At 40.3% G+C, this 24,304-nt stretch overlaps 1 protein-coding gene and 1 long non-coding RNA gene across 2 annotated transcripts in view; both read left to right on the top strand.

Moving 5' to 3' along the window:
* The first annotated feature begins 2,827 nt into the window (after window positions 1-2,827).
* The window catches only part of CCDC170 (coiled-coil domain containing 170), a 44,589-nt gene continuing 23,112 nt past the window's right edge, over window positions 2,828-24,304 (top strand). Inside the window, 5 exon segments of the mRNA XM_068151749.1 lie at window positions 2,828-2,920; window positions 10,067-10,198; window positions 15,211-15,467; window positions 19,977-20,121; window positions 21,853-22,038. Coding sequence (XP_068007850.1) covers window positions 2,828-2,920; window positions 10,067-10,198; window positions 15,211-15,467; window positions 19,977-20,121; window positions 21,853-22,038 — 813 coding nt within the window.
* On the top strand, window positions 3,199-8,572 carry LOC137447879 (uncharacterized). The gene is made up of 3 exons (XR_010988942.1): window positions 3,199-3,214; window positions 7,237-7,269; window positions 8,302-8,572. It is a non-coding gene; the product is annotated as an uncharacterized lncRNA (long non-coding RNA).

Genomic DNA, 24,304 nt, shown 5'->3' with positions numbered 1-24,304 from the left:
TAAGCATCATTCAGACTTAAGCTCTGTTGGGTTTGCTCAAGCCTTTTTCAAGGACTCAGGGAGAAAAAAAAGAGTAATTTAAAGTACATATCTGCATGGTTAAACAAGACAATTACACTTGTTTCTTATGAAATCAGTTTAAAAACACAAGGCCAAAAGATGCATTTTTGTGGTAGTACTTTGGATTTATAAGATTAAGTAAAGTACTTAAAAAACAATTCAAATAATAAGATCTTACTTATCATTAGGAGTTAATTGTTCCATTCTTAAGAATGGGTTTGGCTCTGATGAAATAGTGATTTTTTTTTTCTTTAAGAAAGTGAATTTTTTCTTTAAGAAAGTTAGGGAATTCTTTTTTTAGATCAGGTCTGTTTATTACAATGCTGGTGCATCTGTACTTACCACTCTTGCAGTGTTCTTGCATGCCCCAGTAAGCTTTGCTTTTGTTTGTTTAAAGCCTGGCCCTTATTCTATGTTGCTCTTTTTTATTTTTATTAAGTTCTCATAAGTCTGCAAACTGATTTGCTAGCAAAACACAGATACTGATACGGAAATACCATTTTAGCCACTATGCATTTGTGTCACTTGCTAGGCAATCTGTACTTCAAGTGTCCAGAAACACTAAGTTGTTGTGGTATTTGAACAATTGCTCTCCATCCATCCATATATCCCACAAGACACCAAGGATGTCTCTTTCATTTGAATGAGGGAAAAGCTTCCCACACCATCACATGACTTCTAGCTTTGAAATTATTCTGATGCACCCATTGTCATTTACTTACCAAAAAATCAGTTTGGAGCAGATATTTTGGAACCTGCAGAAATATCTCTGTTGTTAAATTTTGGGGTCCATTGGCTACTGGAATTGGGGTTTCATATCCAAGATCAGTGTTAGCCTCCTTCATCAATACTGAGCTCTTTCATGGAAGGGAAAATATAATTACTGTTCACTTACTATTTTCTGGTTTAAAAAAAAATACAGTAACTTCATTATGACATATACTCGAGATTCTGCATCATTCATTGCTCAGAAAGGCTAAGAGCACCCTGTCTATATATTGTATGTAGCATAAGAATCTTGCTCATGAAAATGACTCTTTGAAATTCTTAAGTAAAAACCCTGAAGTAACCATTGCTGAGTGGTTATTTCCTGCCCCTCTTAAGGAAAAAGAAACATGGAGTCCTTCTGAGAACTCTGCCTGTAGTATTTAGCAAACTAAGGCATTTTAAAGTGTGAGCATCTTTTAGTATAAGGTGTCTTTTCTCTTAGTGAAATGGCTTGAAGAGTCAGTACTGCACCCCATCAAACTGCTCCATTCTTTTTCAGAGTTAGATGAAATTTCTGCTTTTCTTAATGCTTTTCTCCGTCCCCCCTGCCCCCTGCCTTTTGTTGTTACTCTCACTAGAGTTCATCAGATTCAGTGGTGTCGGGGTTTTTTTTTTTGTTTGTTTGTTTTAAGCCAAATAACTTCACAGATCTACAGCAAGATACAGCTGTATAAGCATATTCTCTCCATCACCAGAGGTGTAGAAGTGGTTGAAGTATAGCTCTCGAACCAGCTGTGGCACTGCAGGACTAGCAATGGAGGAGTGTGCTCAAGCACATGCTGAAGGAAGTTAGCACAAAGTTTCACAATCATCTGCAGGATTAGTTGGATGGGTTAGGCTGTTTTGTTGCTTTTTGGGTGTGGTTTGTGTTTTTTTTTTTTTGTCCAAATTTGCAGAGTAGCAGCTTTGATCCACCACTTTGAAAATTAGAAAAACTTGTGTTTGGTCTGCCTAGCCAGCAGCGTAGTATTTTAGGTACCTCAGAGAATGGTCACAAACACAAGAGACTGTGTAATAATCAAGGTCTGTACCACTTTGGGATATTTGCTCAGGAACTGATGCAGTTCATCTGGGAACTAGGGATTGTCTGTATGGTGACAGTCTGGACACACAGTTCCCCTCTGGCCAAGCTCTTCTGCTCTGTCTGCATTCTCACCTGACGCCTTCTGAGAGTTAGAACTGTAGGACATCTGGAAAAAAATAGGGTCCCTCCCTCCAGGCAGCAATCTCTGGGTTCAGGGGATGTCTCCTTGCAGAGAGATGCCTGCAAGACATGCTGCTGTCTGCACCCCCATCTGCTTTGTCAGCACTGGATAATTTTGACTCAGAAATGCCCTTCTCATGTCACTCCTCTACTACAGCAATAGTAAGAGCATTTGTGTAGACAGTTTGCAAGAACAACCGTTTTCATAATACATTTTTATACCTCCTATGCCATTCTATGTTGTTGTTAGCTCACACTTGACTCATGAGACTAAACTGGAAACATGTCACCAGGATGCTGTCATCACCTTGCACACCAACAGGGATTGTGTCTTTCCCTAGGTAGTCCCTGAGGTGGAGGCTGGTGGCTACCACCACTCCAGATTCCTGTGCTGCATGACCTCAGCCCTGTAAGGATTTCCATTTCCCCTGGTCTGTCTTTTTCTTTTTTTTTTTCTTCAGTGAGGGTGATGAAACGCTGGGACAAGTTGCCCAGAGAGGTAGTAGATCTCACATCCCTAGAAATCCCTGGTCTGGTTGGGCCAGATTCTGAGCAACCCGATCTAGTTAAAGCTGTCCCTGCTAATTGCAGGGGGGGTGCACCAGAAACCCAAAAAGGCCCCTTCAAAGCCAAATCTTTCTATGACTCTACAGAGATCGCACTGACCCCGGAGGCACTGAAGCAAGCCTAATTAAGCAGCTCACACACACACACCGCCGCCCCGCGCAGAGCAGGGCGCAGGCCACGCCGCCCGCCAGGCGTTGCCAAGGGGACGGCAGCACGCCGGCGGCTGCCATGAGCGGCTCCGGAGCTGGCAGCGGTGGTCCCCGCGGTGCCTCCGCTGCCCCTCGGCTGGCTGACAGGGGCAGCAGAACGGCAGCGGCGGAGGTACCTCGGCGCTGGGGAGCCGCCTGGCCCTGCGTGGGTGGTGGTGGTGTCTGCGGCTGTGAGGCCGCGGCTCACCGTGGCACCGCGTCCCTGGGGATAAAGGGGGGTAAAGGCAGCTCGAGTGTTGAAACGGGGGTCCGGCCTCGGCGGCTGAGCCTGGCGGGCTGCCGTCGGCTGTACCCTGGCAAGGCGCCCGCAGGGCCTCCTGGGAGCCCCCGAAGCTGGCGTGTCTCGCCGTACGCCAGGAGAGTAAAGCGGGGCGGTAACCAGGGGGCGCACGGGAAGAGAGAAAGGGTAGAGGTTTATCTTTTGTTGTTGTTTTGTTTGGGGTTTTTGTTTGGGGTTTTGTTTGTTCGGTTTTTGTTTTTGCAGCCCCCCTATTAGAGAACAATGTCCTGATTTTGGAAAAAATCTCCCCCTCGGCCTTCAGTAGCTTTCTGTCGTCTCTTTCCGTGGAAGGTGACTGAGCTTGATGCCGATTATAACCCCCCTTGCAAGTTATCTGATGTTTTAATTTCGCATTAAAGTAAAAAAAAAAAAAAGGGGGGGGGGGGGGGGAGGGGGAGAGGAAGGGAAATAAAAGGAAAAAGGAAAGAAAAAAGACCCAAGCACCAGCTGCAGGTGCAAGGCGGTACACTTCAGTGCTTCAGTTGTGGCTCCAGGAACTTCAGCTGATCGTTATAGCTTATCTTTACAAATTCAAGGCCGATGTTTTTTTCTTACTAAGTGTTGCAGAAGGGAGTATCTTTCATAGAGTAGGAATTCATAGTTATCTAAGAATTTCTTCTCTGTATTTCGTCTTTCTTTGGAATTGGTTTACTAGCTTTGATGTGTATTTAAAGGAGACGCTCGGGGACATTACTTAGAAGGATCAACCCCCCTTTTGTAATAAAGCTGTAGTGCTGACATTTTGTAACAGTTTAATATTCCAAAGGATAAACAATTCATTAGTGTGTGAGCAGCTCAGTATCTCCATTATAGTTGACCATCAATTTTCTAACTATGCTATGTTGTTCTGAGACAAAAATTACAGAATTTTGGTAGTTTGTCACTGCAAAATCAACTGCCATGATGTAAATACAACTGGCTTTGACCCAATTACAAAGTTTTTGCTAGTACTGCTTAGAGAGTTGACGGTAACCTGCTCCACATTCCTACTGGCCTGAAGTCAAATAGTTTGTGAATGTTACTTTGATGACTCAGAAGCACATTAGAAACCATTTGCAGGGGTTACAGATGGCAAACTACACCACCAATCAATTGTGTGTGTACCACCACACTTAAATACATCTAAAATGTGCATTTCATTGACTGCAGTATAGTAGGCATTGTAGAAAAATTGCAAATGTTGGCATTGCACAAAGGTCCATTTAAAAAAAATCTCATTTAAGCTGTTCTTTCACAAAAGTTCTTCAACTCTATTCAGCACTGGTGAAGTAAAAAAATGTAGAACAGGAAGGGTTTTGCAAAAATCTCTGCAGAAGCACTTAATTTTGTCACATTTTCTCCTAAATTTTGTCTTAGCAATTACCCTCTATTACTTTGAGACTAAACATGACATCTCTTTATTATTAATTTTGGTAAAAGCTGTGAGACAAAATGTCAGGGAAGATCCCAATTTCTTAATTTAGGCATGCAAGAAAAGGAAAAAGTAGGATATGTTAAGTAGTATTTTCAGTTGGTGATGCGTCTGTAAATTGCCTTGAGATGGCTGCTGTCTTCCATCATATTAATTTGCTGTGTTTAGATGCAAAGTCACCTCATCCTAACTGAAAATGAAATGAAAGATTAAAATGTTTTAACTACTGCTTGCAGTAGTAAAGGGTAAGGTTAAAATTTTAATTACTATGACACTGTAATTCAGGCCTGTTAATCAAGTTTGAAATTGGCCTCTTCAGTAGATGAACTACAACAGTGGGTGATTTTTTTATCTTCTGGTAAGAACTTTCAGTGATTACTGTGAAGGGAGGAGGGTAGGGATAAGCAGTACCCTCCTCAAAGGAATGTATAAAATCTCTGGTAATTTATTTGAGGTATTGGGAATGCTTTACTTAGTTTTACATGTTCCTGAAACATTACACTAAGGCCTAAAAACTCCACAGGCACATAATAGCAACAAAAAAAGTTTTCAAAGCTGCACATACCAACTGCAAGCAGCAAGTTTGGCCTAGTTACAGGCAAAAATCAAAGAAGGGTAAGAGGACTTCAGGAAGAAGGTAGTCAAAAGTAATTGAGTATTTCTGACATTTTACAATGTGAGAGAGAAACTGACTGAAATGGTTTTGAAATGTTACATGCAAATTTTGATTTATGATAATGAAGCATTATCAACAGAAACATTTTAGATCTCTGATAGGTCAGTTGGACAAAGGATTATCTAGAAAAAAGTCAACTGTACACAAAATATACAAACAAGATGTTAATCTGTAAACAGCTTCTGCCCACACACCCTGCCCCCAAATGGCTCTGATTCATTTTAGTCTGTTTTCACATATGTTAACAAACTTTGACTCTGTGTAATAGTGACTTGCCTTCCTCACAATTATTGGTGTGCTGGCTGGCTAGATGCTGCTACCAAGAAAAATCTGTTGAGTGCTCTCTCTTTTCCATCCATCAGACTAGGAAATGAATCTCTAAAACTTGTTTAGTGCCCAATTTTCCTGTAAGCTATAGCTTAATATATATATTTAAAAATAGAATATTTGCAGATTTGTCCTGCAGATTTTATGCAAAGAAGCATTCTAAAACTTGACTTCTTTATACTAGGATAGATTATTTTGCAGAATAAAATGAAAATCAAATATTCCCTGCATGCTGAGGTGGAATTCTGTTTTTAAATCCATTTATACAAGACACTGTTTAAAATGGCCTCATTAGAACATGTTTTGATTGTTTAATCAGGAAATTAAGCTAGCTAGGCTGTAGATGGCAACAAACTTTTAATATTAAGTTTCTACCTGTAGTTGGAATAGTTGGAATCAAAACATAATGTTTCAGCTCCCTTTCCCTACAGTTCAGCCCATAAACAATGAATTCCTCTTGATCCCTCTTGTCCTGCACCTTAGCCTCCCATAGATCCATTGGCAGATTTGGGGACTAACATTTCCTTGTGATTTCTTTAGGAGATGAATTCTATGTGGAAACTTCTCAACTGTACATTCTACCCACTAGTTGTATTGGATGTCATCTTCATTCTGGTGGCAGCAAATAGTAACTGTGCTGCTGCATCATGTTTTCAGAAAATAGAACAATTTCTGTACATGTATATACACACCTGTGACTTAATTTGTCTTAGGAGGAGCTATTACGGATTCAGGATATCTCATTTGTTTGTTTTTATAATATGAAGTGTTATGACACTAGGCTATATAGAAATTATTGAATAGCCCACTGAGTCCAAGCAGTGTAGTAAGTCCTGTATAGACATGTAGGTAAAAAGGATGAGCACCTGGAGAGAAAGTTCAGTTCCCTTAAAATCATGTGCTTATTGCTCAGATTGTTGTTATTGTTTAAAATCTATCAGCAAAGATGTAGGGTAAAAGTGATGAAACAAAACCAAAAGCAATGCCAAAAAGGAAGCACTCCCTGCACAAAGTCTGAATGTGTAGTTGAACCAGTGAATGTAACCCAAAGAAGTCACAGTTAAAATGTCCATTTTAGTTAGATGTGAGTTTCAATATTGTGGCAGCCACCAAAGATTACAGGCTATTGGAGAAAGTTTCCCATAGCGTTCTGCTTCTATGCCCTACTTTGCTGATGGTAGCCAATAACAATTTAATAAAGCAGGTCTGTGAAAAAATAATGGCTTGTGTTACCATATTTAAAATCTGTTTAATTTTCAAGTCCTCTGTCCTCTTTCCCCTTCCCTCCACTTGTTCTGTAGAACTGGAGGCAGAAGAGAGTCGACAAAGGTTTGTGCACCGTTATTTTTGGTATGCCAACCCAATGTGCTGAGGCACTTTGTTAACAGGAAGAAGAAATCCCTGCCCTGAGCAGTGTCTATCTGCTGTGGGCACGAGGCAGTACATTGGCAAATCATTGTTACTCATCGGTGCCTAAATGCTTACTGAGGGCTTTCTGTTTCAATAGAGATTAAAAATTTTCTTGGGAAGCAAAGAGTGTGTGTGTGAGTAGAAGTAGTAGCAGTATTTCCCAGAGTTGAACTACGTGTCATGAAATAAAATGGGAGCTGACAAAACGCAGAATGGGAATGAGTGACTTGAAATGTAAGCCAATCTTGAAGTATATTGTGAGGTGTAAAACTACTGAATGATATTGAAAGTGATGTTGTTTCTGTTGAATTTTGTCATCTACAGGCTGGATTCCAGGGCAGTGAAAAGGGTTATTTGGTAAGAACTGAAAACAAAAGGTCATTGTTGTTATTGTGGGGTTTTGTGTTGCTGATGTTAAAGCAAAAGGTCCAAGTGGACATTACTCCTAAGTATTGTAAATACAGGTTTAGCTTCTGCTTAGTGTTTGAAATTAAGTGGAAATTTAGTTTTCTTGCAAGTGTGTGGAAAGGGACCAAGCAAGTTAATAAAGTGAATAGGAGAAACACCCAAAAGCTAGGCTATTTAAAGCTGACTAAGTGGCATTAAGGCTTCTCCTGCCTACTGCCTCTTTTAACAAGTCATTTGCTCTATTCTCTTAACCATAATCAATAGAAGCTACATAGAATTCATGAGATGTTACAAACCTGAAATTTTCCAGAGGTATAAATGTGCCACATCTGCATCACAAATTTTACTCCTATTATAGAGTCATGCCTAATTGCATTGTTACAGGTATGGTTAGTGGTCAGACTTGTGAATGGCTGCTGGCAAAACATAGAAAACTATTTACTGAAGTATCATGGCATATATCTATTTCTTGCCAAAGGTATGACAATCATACTAATTTGCCTAGCATGGTGTTGCCATGTATGATTAGCTTCATATTTACTAAGGCACTGGAGGATGTAGAAATCTGTATCTGTAAATGTCACTAAGACTTTAAATGAGTGAAATGATAGTTCCAATTGTCTTTTACGCATGACTTCATTTAAACCTCTCTTAAATCCCTCTTAAATTAAACCTCTTTAAATCACTCTGGATATGCACCTGCATGTTTAAAGTGGTCATAATTTGAAAATCTAGATTTGTATGACAAATGTAGGTTTCAGAAGTTCCAGCTGTAGAAAGTTTTCTTATGTAGATTCCTGCTTCAGAATGGTGAGCTTCTTTCTATAGCTATGCTCTGAAGTGTTTTTATTTCATCAGTTTTGAGAGGTATTCCTTTTTTTTTTGGAAGAGTCAAAGTGGTTGTGTTTGTTTAGGGAAGAAAAAAGAAAACGTACATCAATATGGTAATATAGTAACATACACACTGTTACTCTTTGCCAGCCCCATCCATGGTTTTGGAGGCCTGATGTGTTACAGAATGAGCATAAAACCCCACTCCACATCAACTAATTTCATGTAGTTTTACAGCTTGAAACAAGTGCAATAAAGCAGAAAAGAAGATGAAGTAGCAGAGATGGTACATGCTTTCCCCTTACTCCCTCAGAATAGTGATAAAGTACTGAGAAAATTAGCAGCCCTTTTATCTAAGGTATTGTGTGCTGTGTTGTACATGGCTGTGAGATGTACTGTGTGTATCAGTTTGGCTCAGTGAGAGTGGCAACTCCTTTTTGAAAGAGCACAGCTGAGTATGTTTGAGGGAGATTAATGTGATTAAACTTGATGAATCTAATCCAGTGTGTACTAGTGGAGTGAAGAAAGATTAAAGAGTTGACAATGGTGCAGAAACTGATCTGAAGTAATTTATCTTCTGCTACAGTCCAAACTAGCAGTTATGCTTTATTCCCTTAGGATTTCTCTGTGTGTTTCTTGGTAGAGGTTTATTTTACTAGATGTTCACCTAGTATAAAGCTGTTTGTTCTTTTCTATTCAGAATAAGTAGGAGCTGAATTTGTAATTTATCTTGCCCTGAAAACCAGTGCTGATGTAGGAGAACACGAAGGAAAGATATCTTGTCTGTGTCTCCATTGGAATATCATTTTTCAACAGAAGTCATTAACTGGAGGAGATTTGGATTTTGCAATGTATGTCTAAATGCACTATGATTGCAGTTTTGTTTGTCCTGCATGGGAGCTGATGGAATGAAAAATCTCATATTCTGCCCTCTGACATGTGTGCTCCTGTCAGCGCCTAAGCACAGTCTTGTTCTGAAGATGCTAATCTTCATCATTTTATAGTCACTATTGAGTAATAAAATGTTCCATCTAATAAAACTCATATCTTGACCACAGTCTGAATTTTCATATTGAAAGATAGGTAACAAAGGTGAAGAAATCCACTGCATTTCTGCTCTGTTGTAGGAGAGCAAAAGCAGAAGACTGAGAAATCTTACTACAGTCTAAAAGGAACAGCTAAAAGTTGTACAAGTATACCGAAGGAGACTGTAGTAGAAGTGCAGAGCCAGTGATTGCTGCCTATCAGAAGAGCTTGGAACAGGATGAAAGGAAGTCACTGTGGTGATTGCTGGGATGATGAAGCATCACTCAGCTAAAGTTGTGTCCAAGTGATGTAGTTCAAGAGGAGCTTTAGTCTTGGTAGATTAGAAGTAATAGCCCACAAACGGGTGAGCCAAAAAGTGACTTTGAGGAGCGGGTCAGAGTGTCTGAGCAGGCATGGACACTTCAACTTGGTAGTGAGACTGTGGAGGTGAAATATGCTAGAACTCTGCAAAATGGTGAGCGGCACAGAGATCAATAACCATTGTGTGTTGTTTTCCACCCTCCCCCCCACCACTTCTTCCAAAATAAAAATGAGAGGTTGTGCAATGTAACTGAAGTCTAAAAGCCAAAGTGATCCTCTGTATAAGAGGCACCTGAGGAGTTCCTTTAGGTTAAAGATCATGTGGGGTGAAGGAGTGACTGGATACCTTTGTAGAAGGAGGGACCTTTTGAATGTCGCTCAATACATAGGAGCTGCAGGAAATAACCTAAGCTTCACTGAGAATGAGACAGGAGAGTTAGTATTCTCCAGCTCTGGGAATAACATTTAGAGTAAATTCCCTTGAGTAGCTTCATCAAGCCAAGAACTGAAGCAAAAATGTTCCAAAAATGCAATATGTAATGGTTTTGTATTTATGCTCTTTTCTCAGGAATCTCCTGATCATGCTCTTTTGGATGCTCCTGTCACTAGAGAGCAGATGAATCACTACAGAGCTGCAGCCGAAACTGCTCAAAGTGAGCTTGCAGCACTTTCAGTGAAGTATGAGTCTGCTCGGTCAGAGGTACATTTATAAATCTTTTCAAATCCTTCCTCAAATGTAAGGATTCTCTAAATTTAAGGATTCTCTTTCTGCAGAGAGCAGGAAGCTTGCAAAAAGTCCTAAATCTGTTGGTTTTGATACAGAACTTTTATTTCTTGTAACCAAGTCCTGCATCTGGGTTGGGGCAATTCCAAGCATTGATACAGGCTGGGCAGCAACTGGCTTGACAGCAGCCCTGAAGAAAAGGACTTGGGGGTGCTGGTGGATGAGAAGCTCAACATGAGCCATCAGTATGCACTTGCAGCCCAGAAAGCCAACCAGAGCCTGGGCTGCATCAAGAGAAGCATAGCCAGCAGGTCGAGGGAGGTGATTCTCCCCCTCTGCTCTAGTGAGACCCCACATGGAGTACTGCATCAAGTTCTGGAGGCCCTCTTACAGGAAGGATCTGGAAGTGCTGGAGCGTGTCCAGAGGAGGGCTGTAAAGATGATTAGAGGACTGCAGCACCTCTCCTATGAGGACAGACTGAGGGAGTTGGGGCTATTCAGTCTGGAGAAGAGAAGGCTCTGAGGAGATCTGTTGTAGTATAGGTTTTTGAACAGCCTGAGCAGAGCTTCCAGGACAAGATGTAAGCAGGCGAAGATGTTTATTATGTTATACAGCAAGGTTATATACTCCATCAGAAGGCGCACGTGTCACATCTTAATTGGTTATTTTCTACTGGCATGCGTGTAATTAAGGCATACAATAGGCTAAAATAACAAAACAATATTTTAACACATCCAAACAAATTCTGCTCAGTTTCTCTCCTTCGGTTACAAGATGTTTACATTCTTTTCTAAGACAGAGACTAAATATAGCCTTCCAAAGCTATCTGAAAACGCCCTTCTCCTACATTGACCAGTATCTGAAGGAGGCCTACAAGAAAGCTGGTGAGGGACTTTTTAGGGTGTCAGGTAGTGATAGGACTAGGGGGAACAGAAAAAATTAGAAACGGGTAGATTCAGATTGGATGTTAGGAAGAAATTCTTCACCATGAGGGTGGTGAGACACTGGGACAGGTTGCCCAGGGAGGTGGTGGAGGTCCCATCTCTGGAGGTTTTTAAGGCCAGGCTGGATGTGGCTCTGGGCAACCTGATCTAGTGTGAAATGTCCCTGCTCATGGCAGAGGGGTTGAAACTAGATGATCCTTGAGGTCCCTTCCAACCCTAACAATTCTATGATTCTTCTTTTCAGAATTTCTGTGACATTTTTACTTTGTTTGCTTCTGTGTTCAGTAACTGATGATGAGTTTGCATTTGAAAGATCTAAAGTAATCTAGCTTTTTATCATCATCCTCTGAATGCAATTTTTAAAAATTAAACCTTCTATATAGTGATTCTCTAAAAGTTCTGATAATGTTCTCCAGTTGCTCATGGTGAGTTAACTGCTCATCCTCACCCATTTCTCCAGTTTATTCAAGCTACAGCTCCCCAGATTTGTTCTGCTTTCACCACCCAGCAAAGCTGTCTTTGAGCTAATAAGGTTGATTGTAACTGGAGGCTGGGTTTTTTTGCTCTTCCTGCTGTGTGGATGGTACGTCTCAGGAGGGAGGATTTACTGGAGTTTCTGTATTTTCACATGTAAATTTTTTTAACATAGTATTGACTAAATTTGAGTTGATCCAATTCAGCAATGTATCATAGTATCATTCAGGGTTGGAAGGGACCACAAGGATCCTCCAGTTCCAACCCCCCTGCCATGGGCAGGGACACCCCACACTAGATCAGGCTGGCCAGAGCCTCATCCAACCTGGTCTTAGACACCTCCAGGGACGGGGCCTCGACCACCTCCCTGGACAACCCATTCCAGGGTTTCACCACTCTCATGGTGAAGAACCTCCTCCTCACATCCAGGCAGTGGTCAGCTTTAAAATGGAGTAAAGTTTGTGTTTAGGAGACATGAAATGCTTGTATTTATGGAAATACATAGTTTTAATTGTGTAACTCATAAATATACATAGATATATAAAGTTCAACGGAAATCTGTGACCATTCATCCAACTGGTTTTTTTTAAAACATCTGTCCATTTTACAAATGCATATTTCTTTTGCATGTTGTGAAGTACTTTGTGATGCTCTTGCATAATACATGAACATTAAAAAAGGCTCTATCAATGACTGAATATGGGAAACAGCAGGAAGACGTAGTGTTGCGGGAGAATGAATTGTTAATGCCAACCAGAACTACAGGGATAAGTCCATCAGCTGAGCTTGAATTTGACTGCTTGATCATGGAAATTACTGCAGAGTTCCCCTACATTTAATGGCTATCCAATATCAGGCCTTTAAATTTTAATTTTGAAAAGCTATACAGAATCTTGTGTTCTGGTAGAAAGAATTTATTGCTGGAAATGTTGAATAGCTTTATTGCCAACATGAATGACTGATTTATAGATTCTTTCAGCACTGTGTTTGCAGGAATGAAAGAATAGTCAAGAAAGCAGCTGTTTGTGCTCTTGTTATAAAGACCTCTATGACCCAGCTAAGGTCAGAGCCTTGTTCTTCTGAGTGCTCTATTAAACTCATGATATGGGATTATTCTTGCTTTTTTTGCTATTGGAACTGACCACAAAGACAATGGACAGAGAGAAAAATATCACATTTTGCAGATGGGGATTTAAACCACAGAGACTTTTTAAGGTTACGAACACTTTAAGCTACCACAGCTTGGTCCAGCTGCCAAGCAAAGCAATCCTGTTGTTCCTTCAGCTGTTCATTTCTTTCTCCACTGTTCCCCATTCCTTGTACTGGCACAGAAGCGTGTGTTTTGTGGTGCACTATTTTTTGGGGAACTGATGCAGCCAGAGTGGTATCCCAGTCTTAGTTCACTTTGTAGCCATAGGACTTCTACAAGGTGAACTAAGACTGGGATACCAATCTGTTAGCACAAAGAGAAGGGTGGGGTGTTTAAATGAAGCTCATAAGCCTGGAAAAAGACAGGTCTGCTTTCTCAAAATTGGTGCTACTTTATGTCAGCTCAAAAGTGTCTGATAAACCAATGTTTGCATGTGAAGCACAAACTCATCAGATTATTCTCCTGCTGCAAGAGTAATCCTGCTATCCGACTCCTTGGTGTTAGCCTTTTCTTTGTGATGTGGCCAGTTCCCATTCCTCTCTACTGCTTCTGCATAAAGTGAATTGTTTTCTGCCAGCTGTGTTAGCTGTTTGTGGAGTCAGACAGATGACAGTCCTGGTGTGGGGGAGAAGACAGGTGTGTGCAGCTGGGAGCAGGAGAAGCAGAACCTCTCTTTTTCCAAGGCAGTCACTGTTCAGTCAGCTCATTGGCCTCCTGGAATTTGAGTATCTTGGCTTTGGTCACATTGGAAGCCTCTGATGGAATGGTGAATTTCTTGACATCCTGAATTGCAGCTTAACATCTTAAATATTTATTGCCTTAAAGAGTTTGCCACAAGTTAAAATCTCTAGCAGGGGTCATGAAGAGCAGTTAATGTGGCTTAATTATTTGCCTACTAATTTATGTAGCAGGAGATAAATGCTTTGGATTGCATCTTGCTGCTTGTAATTGGAATTGTCAGGAAAGCTGAAACTTACTTCTTGTGAGAAATAATCCACTTCAAATTATTTGTTCCTTTTAACAAAATAAACCACACTGAAGTTTATGTGCCTGGTATGTCTGTCCCATTTTAGTCTTTTAGAGAAGCTTGTATCAGAAATAGTTCAATGGAAAATGCATCTCTAACTGAAAATGAGAGAGGAAAGTAAAGAAAAACAACTGAACTGCATGAGCTGTTGAAAAGCTCTAGCATCATCTCTGGAACAAGGACTTGACATTTGTCAATGATATTCCTCCTCCCAAACTTCTGTAAAAGGCTCTTATGCTGTTTCTGTCTACATCCTGATACATTTGGTTGGATTATCTGACCCACCCACAAAAGGCAGCGTAAGAAAAGAAGTTGCCTGAAAAGAAGTTGCACAACACTCCAAAAATTGCCTTGCCTCTGAATGTGCTCTGAATCATCGAAAGGCTTCACCCTCATACACCAGGATACTTTGCTGTTTTAACTCCCTGCAGCTAGAGATTACCTGCGAAATTGTGCATCAGAGCTGGAAGCAGGGCAGAGGCTGGCAAAGAAAGAGGGAATAGTGGTGTTAATAATGGTATGATAATGCAGATGTGTAAGGGAGGCGAGTTAAAGCTGCACAGCAGAACTTAAGGTGAACTTTCCCAAAATTCTGAATTTGTAAATAAATGTATCTTTCTTTAAGATACTTCATCAAAAAGTTCTATTGTGTTGTACAACGACAGCTTTTGTTTTTTACAAACTTGTGCCTTTTCCTTAGTCTTGTAGTCACTGAAGACTCCAAGTTTTCAAGTTTTTTTGTTAAAAAAACGGTGTCTTGTCATATTACTTAACTTGTAGCACAGTCACATATTTCAGTCTTGGCAAATTTATCACAGAATTTATCATAGAATGGCAGGGGTTGGAAAAGACCTCTGAGGATCACCTCTGAGGATCATCTCGTCCAACCCTCCTGCTAAAGCAAGTTCACCTAAGGCAGGTTGCACAGGATCATGTTTAGATGGATTTCAGATATGACCAGAGATGGAGACTCCACAACATCTCTGTGCAGTCTGCTCCAGTGCTCCATCACCTTCAAAGTAAAGAAGTTTTTCCCTATGTTTAGGTCAAACTTCCTGTGTTTCAGTTTGTGTCCATTGCCCCTTGTTCTGTCAATGGGCATCACTGAAAAAGTCTAGCCCCATCCTCTTGATAGTTGCCCTTCAGATATTTATAAGCATTGATAGGATCTCAATCTTCTCTTTTCTAGGCTCAACAGACCTAGGTCTCTCAGCCTTTCCTCATTAAAGAGATGCTCCTATCCCTCAATCATCTTCATAGCCCTCTGCTGGACTCTCTCCAGTAGTTCCTTGTCTCTCTTGAACTGGAGAGCCCAGAACTGTACACTACTCCATATATGGCCAAATTATTCTTCCTTTTTAAATGGATTTTTTTTCCTTTTCTGTTTTATAGCTTCTTGAACTCAGGTCCAGAATGGTCTCTAAAGAAGCCTCTTTTCAAGAACTGAAGGCTGAAGCTGAAACATACAAGGAAAATAATGCTAGACAGATGTCTTGCTTGCTGTCTTTGCAAACACGAATTCAAGAGATGGAGGAGGAGGTGTGTGAGCTCACCGCTTCTAAAAACCAGGCTGAGTTGACAGCTCAGGTCGCATTCAAGGAAAACTGGGACCTGAAGGAGAAGCTTCATGAGCAAGATACCAAACTGAAGTAAGACATGTGAGACAAGAACTGGGTTTTTTTGTTTGTTTGCAATAACAGAGTGGTTTGTTGACAACACAGAAAACTATGTTGGTGACAGACTTTATTGCAGATCTGAATTCCATTATGATGCCTTGCACAGCTGTTGTTCCTGAGGGTTCCTGGAAGATACTGAAATGTGTATTTTGAATTGTTAGCACATAAATGTTGCATCCTCATTGAGAAATGAGGATATAAGTCAGCCTGGTATAGCCTCATTGTTTGGAAAAAAAAAAAAAGGGAGAATAAAATAAGAGCAAAGAGTGCTGTTTGCCTGAACACACAGAAAATACAGACGTGGCTTCCTCATTCAAGTAATTACATGTATGGCACTGAGGCAAACTTTGTGCTTCTCATGGCGTGCCTGTGATGGGCAGTACCTGCAACCAAGGTCTAGTGCTCTGGGCTATCTATCACGTGGTGTCTTTTGCAGACCATTACTTGTTGCATGACCATGACATGTTGCATGGGCTTTGTAGTGGTAAGTGTGCTGCTGCACCATTCTGGTCTCTTTTCCCCTCTTCTGTGTCAGAGCTGGAACTGTAACAGTGTCATGTAAATTTCTTCCTTAGTGTCAAACTGTCTGTTAGGAGCAGTGTAATAAAGAAAATATAACTCATAGTTTGTAGCATTCTGCAGGAACATATTCATGTTAGGTTAATAGTTGTTCAGCTTTCAGTAATGTTAGTTTTCTTTTTCTTCTGGACATTGCTGTGTGGGTTTAGTTAATGGGTTTGCTTGATTGTTTTTAACATGCATACTGCTTGCATGAAACCTTTAATAAAATATAGTATCCTTAACTATATTCCTCTTAATGTAGTGTGCCGGAGCACTGATCTGTCAGTTCCACATAACTGCTGGTATTTCAGGTCTGTGAGATGGAGGCTAATAGCAATGTTGACCATAAATAAAGTTAATTGATGGGAAAATATTCTGAACTGTGAAATTCCAGAATCAGTGTTGGTCACATTGCATTAATAGACATCTTGCAGAGGTTTATAACGGATTTTGCCCCACCATTACAAGGCTAATATCCATATCTGTCTCGGTACTGTCTAGTTAAGAGCAAGGTAAGTGTTTACCAGATGTCTGTATTTCCCAAATCAGTATTTCACACAGCTCTTCCAGGCTTTGTGCATTACAAGTGGATAATTAAGTTATTTTAAAATCTAGAGAAATCCATTGCAGTGCACTTGTCTATTACCAGCTGATTTGTCAAAAGCCCTGGCTGGAGAGTGCTAATGTTGATCACCAAAGATTTTAGATATGATCCAAGTGTGAGGAGATAGTTAAGCCAAGAAGTATATTATGCATCCTAGCAACATAGAAAACATCACTGTCTCTGACACGAGGGTTGTTAAGATTCTTTAAAGTGCTAATTCTAGAGGGGAAAGAAAGAAGGAGAGGAAGAAAAGGGAAGAAAAGCCTGTTCTATTTGTCTAACTCACTGGGGGAAAACAGCCAAAATAATGTGTATCATACTAGCCTATTGTTTCAGAGATACAATTAATTTTACATGGCATAAATCTGCACTGCCAATCCCATTGTAGTCCTGGCTGCTCTGTTTTGCCCATGACAATTCTGCCAGCACTTCTGTTTGTGTTGCTGTACGGTGATCAGGACCAGGGAACTGCTCCAAGAGAGAAGTAAGCAAAATAAAAAGCTTGATTTCACAGGTCTGGCTCACTGTGCATCTGGAACATGCCACTAGAATGCTGGCAAAAGGGAAGTGACAAAGAGAATGTGAGTCTTCTTTTTTGGAAGGAACAAATATGTTGGATTGGTCATGAATCTGCAGTGTATAATTTCAAAGCTTTTTCTTTTTCTCATCCTCAGCTAATGGTTACATGTGCCACTTAATACTACTCAGTGTTGACCAAATGAGCTTTAGTCGCTCAGTCTAGCTGCATGAGTAGTACATGGCACGTGACTAGTCCTAATTAGGTATTCAAGAAAGATTTTCACTGAAAGCCACTAATAAAAGAGCAAGCCAGTAGGTGTGAAATTCACATTTACATTATATATCTAATGATATATTTTAAAATGTTCAATGAATTCTTTGATTGGTTTCCCATTTGTTTGCCTTTCCTATTGAAAATAGTACTTTTTTACACAACAGATTTATTGCCAAGGTAATTTTATAGTCTGAACTGTAAAAAGCTTTTTTCATCTTTTTTTTTTTTTTTCTTATTATTTTTCCTTCCTTCCTTTTTGCTCATTAGTTCTGAAGAGCTAGCAAAGCTGTGAAGGAGCTGCATTCTGCTATTTTGTATCTGATTGCCTATTTTCTAGGTGCTCACACCTTTATGGCCCTACTGGCAGTAATTAGGTTATTTGTAGAGTTGTCAAGTACATGCTTTGTACTGTAGATTGTTTATTTTTTAGAACCAGGCATGGTTCTGTGTGTTATCCTGCTCTGTCAGGTGTGGTAATGGTGGCAATGAGCAGTGTGAGCAATCTGGCAGTGTAGGCCTAGAGCCTGACATGGTGGTAGGCCGTGTCCAGCATGGGTGTGGAAGTGGCTAGCAGTGTAGCAGAACAGTGCTGTGCCTGCACCGTGTAACCAAAGCAGGACATTGGTAGCTATAAACACAGAGAGTTATCTTGGAATAACAGGACGCACACGTGCATCAACAGTCTCACATGTTATTACTGGTTTAACCAATAATCAATAGTAGTACAGCGTGTGGTCACTCGTGAGGAACCAATGAAGCTATGCCAGCAATGCCCTCCGAGTTTATATAAGTTGTAAAGGTTTTCTTAATACGCACTTCTTCTACGCACTTCTTACTAGCCTGTCAGCTCTACTGTCCGCTCTGTACTGTGCTTGCATTATAATCGAACAACACTGAAGCAATAAAGGAACAATACTAGATCATATTGATCAGCTGTATTGATTCCAATCTCCGTCCCATAGTCAGGGGGCTTGGACTAGATGATCTTTTGAGGTCCCTTCCAACCTGTAGCATTCTGTGATTCTGTGAACGGGAAGTTGAATAGTTTTATCTCTTGCACTGTACCACTGAGTACCTCTCCCATGGGTGTTATCTGAGATGTATTGGAGTTGGCCTTTACATTAATTCAAATACTATTTGGAGCTTTGTTTTGTTAATCTGTTTTTTTTTATAGATTTTCCTAAGTGGTGCTCAGCATTGTAGCATCATGAGCAAGATTTGAATCTATATGTTTGCTCCCTATGCAGCCTGTGGCAATGTTCTTTGCTGGACTTGTCTGTGTCCCAGGCAACCAGAGGGATGTAATCACATTTATGTCAAAGAGTTAAGCTGACTGCTCTGTTATTTGGTTGTCCTTTCTTACAGAGCAGTTGCAAACTGATAACTGCTCTTAAGGTTGATGTATTTCATACGTATGATAGGCACATTTGAGTGATGAAACTGATGACAAACAGATGTCTTCATGCTTTGGTTGTTGTCACTGATACTTTGTTATTTTATTTAATCCCTTTCATGGATGGTTTTACAGTGCAGAAAACTATGTACAGGAAAGTAGTGCCTCTCATCTTTGTTTGCTTCTGCTGGTATTCAGGATGACCTACACAAGAGCAATGTGCTCTTGTGGCCAAGAAGGCCAATGTCATTCTGGGGTGTATTAGGAGGGGTGTGGTTAGTAGGTCGAGAGAGGTTCTCTCCTCCCCCTCTACTCTGCCCTCATGAGGCCACATCTTGAATATTGTGTCCGGTTCTGGGCCTCTCTGTTCAAGAAGGACAGGGAAATGTTTGAAAGAGCCCAGTGCAGAGCCACAAAAATTATTAAGGGAGTGGAACATCTTCCTTATGAGGAGAGACTGGGTCTCTTTCGTTTGAAGAAGAGGAGACTGAATGGTGACCTCATTAGTGTTTGTAAGTATATAAAGGGTGAGTGCCAAGAGGATGGAGTCAGGCTCTTCTTGGTGATGCCAAATGACAGGACAAGGGGTGATGGGTGGAATTTGAGGCATAGGAAGTTCTCTGTAAACATGAGGAAAAAGTTTTTCACTATGAGAGTGACCAAACACTGGAGCAGACTGCCCGGGGGTTGTGGAGTCTCCTTCTCTGGAGACATTAAAAATCTGCCTAAATGCGTTCCTGTGTGACCTACTCTAGGTGACCCTGCTCTGGTAGGAGGTTTGGACTTTCAAGGTGCCTTCCAACCCCTAACATTCTGTGATTCCATCAGTCCAGAAGGGGCTTTGTTTTCCCCAGAGTTTGTTGATCAGTACTGTCAACTCTGTTAGAGAGACTGAGAAGTGCTTTTAGCATATTTTTACTATAATTTGATCATTCTCAAAACCAACTAAAATTATATGTATTAGATAACACATACAGATAATTTATATTTAACTTTTAAAATTAATTTTGTGGCATACAGAAGCTAGCAGTTATCTTGGTGTAATGTCTTTTGCCTAAAATTCTGCTTCAAAGAACATTCACCATGTTTTTTTTGTGTTGTTGTTGTATTTTTGTTGTTGTTCCTGATTAGTAAATATTTGAATGAATGTGAAGAAAGCATGACTCAAGCTTCTAAAATCAGCAGAAAGTATGAAGAGCTCCTTAAACAGCTTTCTGGATTCTTGGACACAGACATCAGAGAAAAAGAGAAACCACAGGAATATTTAATGTCAAAGGTGATTATGTGCAGGGAAGAGTTTCTGTGTAGCATTTTAATAGAAGAATATTTGCTTGTCAAAGAAAGGGATGAAGACAGGAGTTGTTATGTTTAATAATGATTTGCAGATGGTGCCAACATTTAAGACAGTTCCCCCCCCCCCCCCCCAGTTTTGGGCTGATTTCCAAAGGTGCTGAACACTAACTGACCTCAGTGAACTCAGTCTGCTCTTATCTGCATAAATATTTTATCAACCTGCAGTTCCCAAGTACAGTCCTGATTATATACTTAGTTGAAAGCTTTCCTGAAAACATTAACACTTGGAGTCACTAGGTGATGTGCAGACTGTACCACTAGATCTTAAGGTTTATCTCAAGTCAACATACCATTAAATAGAAGCATTTGAAGGTACATACCCTAAACCAACCTTAAACACACCCTTTAACAAAATGCTGGAAATAACTATGTGGTGGTTTTGAGACTTAATCATAAAATGTTATTATTGCTCTTCAGGATGCTTCTGAATTTCCCAAACCCAAGCTTTTATTTAGGAAAGGACAAGTGTTTAGCAATGCTGCTGGAAGGCAATTTATCCTAATTTTACGCATTTCTCTAGTCTTTGGTATCCCTATTTTTCTTCTCTTCGGAGCATACTAAGTGCTTTGAAAAATTCTGTTTTCCATATTATTGTAAGAGTTCTGGCTATAAGAAATACTTAGTCAGTTCAGTTTATCTACATATATATTCCAGAGATTTCTTAGTGTACTTGCCCTCTTAATATTACAAGCACATGCAAATTGTAATAAATACTCTAATAAAACTTGGCTATTTGTCACTAGAAGCAAAGATCTTTGTATGAAACTGTAAGTCTTACGTGCTTTAAGCTAAGGAAATAACTGGAGTTTTTTAAAAAAATAAGTTGGCCTTTAAAAAATGTAGTAATAAATCTAGTTGGGAGATCTAATTTGTGCTGAAAACTGTATACATTAGGAAAACTTGCCAGGTAATTTTTCTGTTACGGTCATGGCATGTCTATGTAGCTGCTTTTCCACACTACAGTTTTATTCAAGACAGCACTAATCTGGCTTAGTCTTAACAAATGTTCTTGCCAGTAGCAGTCAGGGCACTTTTTTAAACCTTATGCACTATTTGAAGTGCCCACATTCATCCATTCCACTTTTTGGAAACAGCATAACATACCAAAACAGCCATAGAAGCCTCCTGGAAATGTCCTCCTTCTTCCAGGGTGTCAGCAGCTCACCAGGTGTTTGGCCTTGCCCTTGAATATACTTTTGAAATAGCTGTTACTAACTCAAATCTCCCCATACCTAAAAAGTTTCAAGCATAAAATGCAGATTTCACTTTCTTATTCCAAATGAGAGGGATAAGTCTTAAGGCAAACTTAAATGATCTGGTTTTTGCATGAAGTTAGCTGCGTGATCCACTTTCATTTTCTGACCTGCTTCATGTTAAGCACAGGTTCAACTGATCACAGAGATTGTGTGGGAGTAAATCTGAACCACATTACAGGAAGGTGTGGGTTTCTGGTGGGAATATGGTTTTTGTTTTAATTTTCACTCTTTTTAGAAAAGAGTAGTAGAGGGCAGTTATAAATCTGATTATAAATCTGACCTAGGGTTCACCACAAACACCATGACTTTACGATGATTAGGAGCAGATATACAGCAATGAATATATATTACTATTGATTGCTTTAAGAGGGTTACTAACATTTGAATTATTTATTTAGGTCTCTGAAATATGTAAAGAAAATCTAACACTAAAAGACCAGGTTTCTGCTCTTCAAGAAGCTATCAATGTCCATGAGGTGGAGTCCAAAGCTAGCAGAGAAACTATCATGAAGCTTGTTTCAGAAGTGACCAAGGAGCAGGAACAGGCAGCAGGATACTGTAAGGACATGGGAAAACTTAGTAAGGTACATAATTGCATGATGTGTATGTTTGAAATGAATTTTCAATGAGAAAAATTTCTTCTAAAAGACTTCTGGTGAATGGCATCTTTTCTAAAAAGAACATTTTTCTAAGGTTCTTGTCAACTTTTTGAAAGCTTGAGGATACATGGAGATTAAACAGTGACATTGTGTAAAATATATCTGGTTTAAATTTGCAGAGGGACCTCAACCAACTAGACAGATGGGCAGAATCCAGTGGAATGGCATTTAACAAGTCCAAGTGCTGAGTGCTGCACTTTGGCCACGGCAGCCCCATGCAGAGCTACAGGCTGGGGTCAGAGTGACTAGAGAGCTCCCAGACGGAGAGGGACCTGGGGGTACTGATCAACAGCTGCCTAAACATGAGCCAGCAGTGTGCCCAGGTGGCCAAGAAGGCCAACAGCATCCTGGCCTGCATTAGGAATAGTGTGGCCAGCAGGAGCAGGGAAGTCATTGTGCCCCTGTGCTCTGCATTGGTTAGGCCGCACCTTGAGTACTGTGTCCAGTTCTGGGCCCCTCAGTTTAAGAAGGACATTGAGACACTTGAACGTGTGCAGAGAAGGGCAACAAGGCTGGTGAGAGGCCTTGAGCACAAGCCCTATGAGGAGAGGCTGAGGGAGCTGGGATTGTTTAGCCTGGAGAAGAGGAGGCTCAGGGGAGACCTCATTGCTGTCTACAACTACCTGAAAGGTGGTTGTAGCCAGAAAGGGGTTGGTCTCTTCTCCCAGGCAACCAGCACCAGAATAAGAGGACACAGTCTCAAGCTGCACCAGGGGAAGTTTAGGCTCGAGGTGAGGAGGAAGTTCTTCACCGAGCGAGTCATTCATCATTGGAATGGGCTGCCCAGGGAGGTGGTGGAGTCACCTTCTCTGGAGGTGCTCAAGAGGGGATTGGACGTGGCACTTGGTGCCATGGACTAGTCATGAGGTCTGTGGTGTCAGGTTGGACTTGATGATCCTCAAGGTCTCTTCCAACCTTAGTTATACTGTGATACTGTGATGTCTTCCGATGATGCTTGCAAATTTGTATTTTTGCTTCCTCTGTATTGTTACAGCCTTTGCTGTGCTTGCACAAACACATAAGTAAACAGATGTTTACAAGCTTAAAATAAGTGTATCTGAGGCACAAGCATGGAACAAAGAAAATATGCTGCTTTAATTAATATTTATGTGATATTGCAAGTTTTCTGAGGATTGTGTTATTCAGTGTATTTAAAAGCTCTACTGAGAAATTAAAAGAAATGGATAATACATAGTTTTATTCTTCAAGGAACTGGAGGTAAAGTGTCTTGGCTTCCAGACACCCTGGATTATCTTGCTTCACTGCATTACAGACTTGTAACCACTCAGTTAGCTCATACCCAAATAGTTGTAGGTAGGAGGATGGCTCCTGCAGGAAAGCATTGTTTTGCTGTGAGGAATCTGTAAAGGAAACCTGTGCAACAAGAATGATGCTGAAATGAGAAATCGAAGTTGTATGTCAAGCATTCACCAAATTCGCTTAGGTATGATTTGTAAAGGAAAATTATGTGGTTTAAAGACATAATTGCTCCAGGAGAACTCACCATTAAGAAGTTTTGTACATTGCAAAGTAGGGTTGAACAAAGTGAGTTTCTGTAGCAGTTTCCCTTATTGCTTTGTACTTTGAGTTCTGTGGAAAGGGAGCAGTTTACTAAAATTGTAATGAAAACTTCCTGCAGATACTGGAGCAGTGTGCCAGAACTTCTTAAGAAACTAAGAGAAGAAGCTTAGACTGCCAAATAGGTAACTGAGTTGTGTGTGACTCAGTTTGCAGAAAAAATTAACTTAAAGGCAACCTTGTGCAAGTAAGTTTTCAAATGTAATATAATATAGTCGTCCCCTCCCCACCCCTTACTTTTTTTGTGAACAGAAGAGTGCTACCACACACTTTAAAGAATATAGTGTTCTGATTTGGTTGTAGGCAAAATACTTAGAGGATGAGAAATAGCTGGCAGTGTGCTCTGGAGAAGAATTTGTTAGGAAGATAAATGTTAAGTACCACAACAGTCATAAATTTTACTTACTGCTGAAAATACTTCTTACCAAGCTGTGTAAAATATTCTGAGACTCAAATGACACTGAGAGAGACCCTGCACCAAAAATGTAAACAGATGATTTTTGAGAACATTTTCTTCTTGTACTTCACTTCAAATACAGGTGTATGAGTAACAGCTGAGTATGGTTTGCTCACTAAGGAAGCCATAATCAGGAGATGTTTTACACCAAGATGA

Source organism: Melanerpes formicivorus, unplaced genomic scaffold (assembly GCF_026170545.1).
Source record: "Melanerpes formicivorus ecotype bairdi unplaced genomic scaffold, bMelFor1.0.p_v2 SCAF_2, whole genome shotgun sequence".
In the NCBI taxonomy this organism is placed as follows: domain Eukaryota; kingdom Metazoa; phylum Chordata; class Aves; order Piciformes; family Picidae; genus Melanerpes; species Melanerpes formicivorus.
This window is presented reverse-complemented; position numbering and strand designations above follow the sequence as displayed.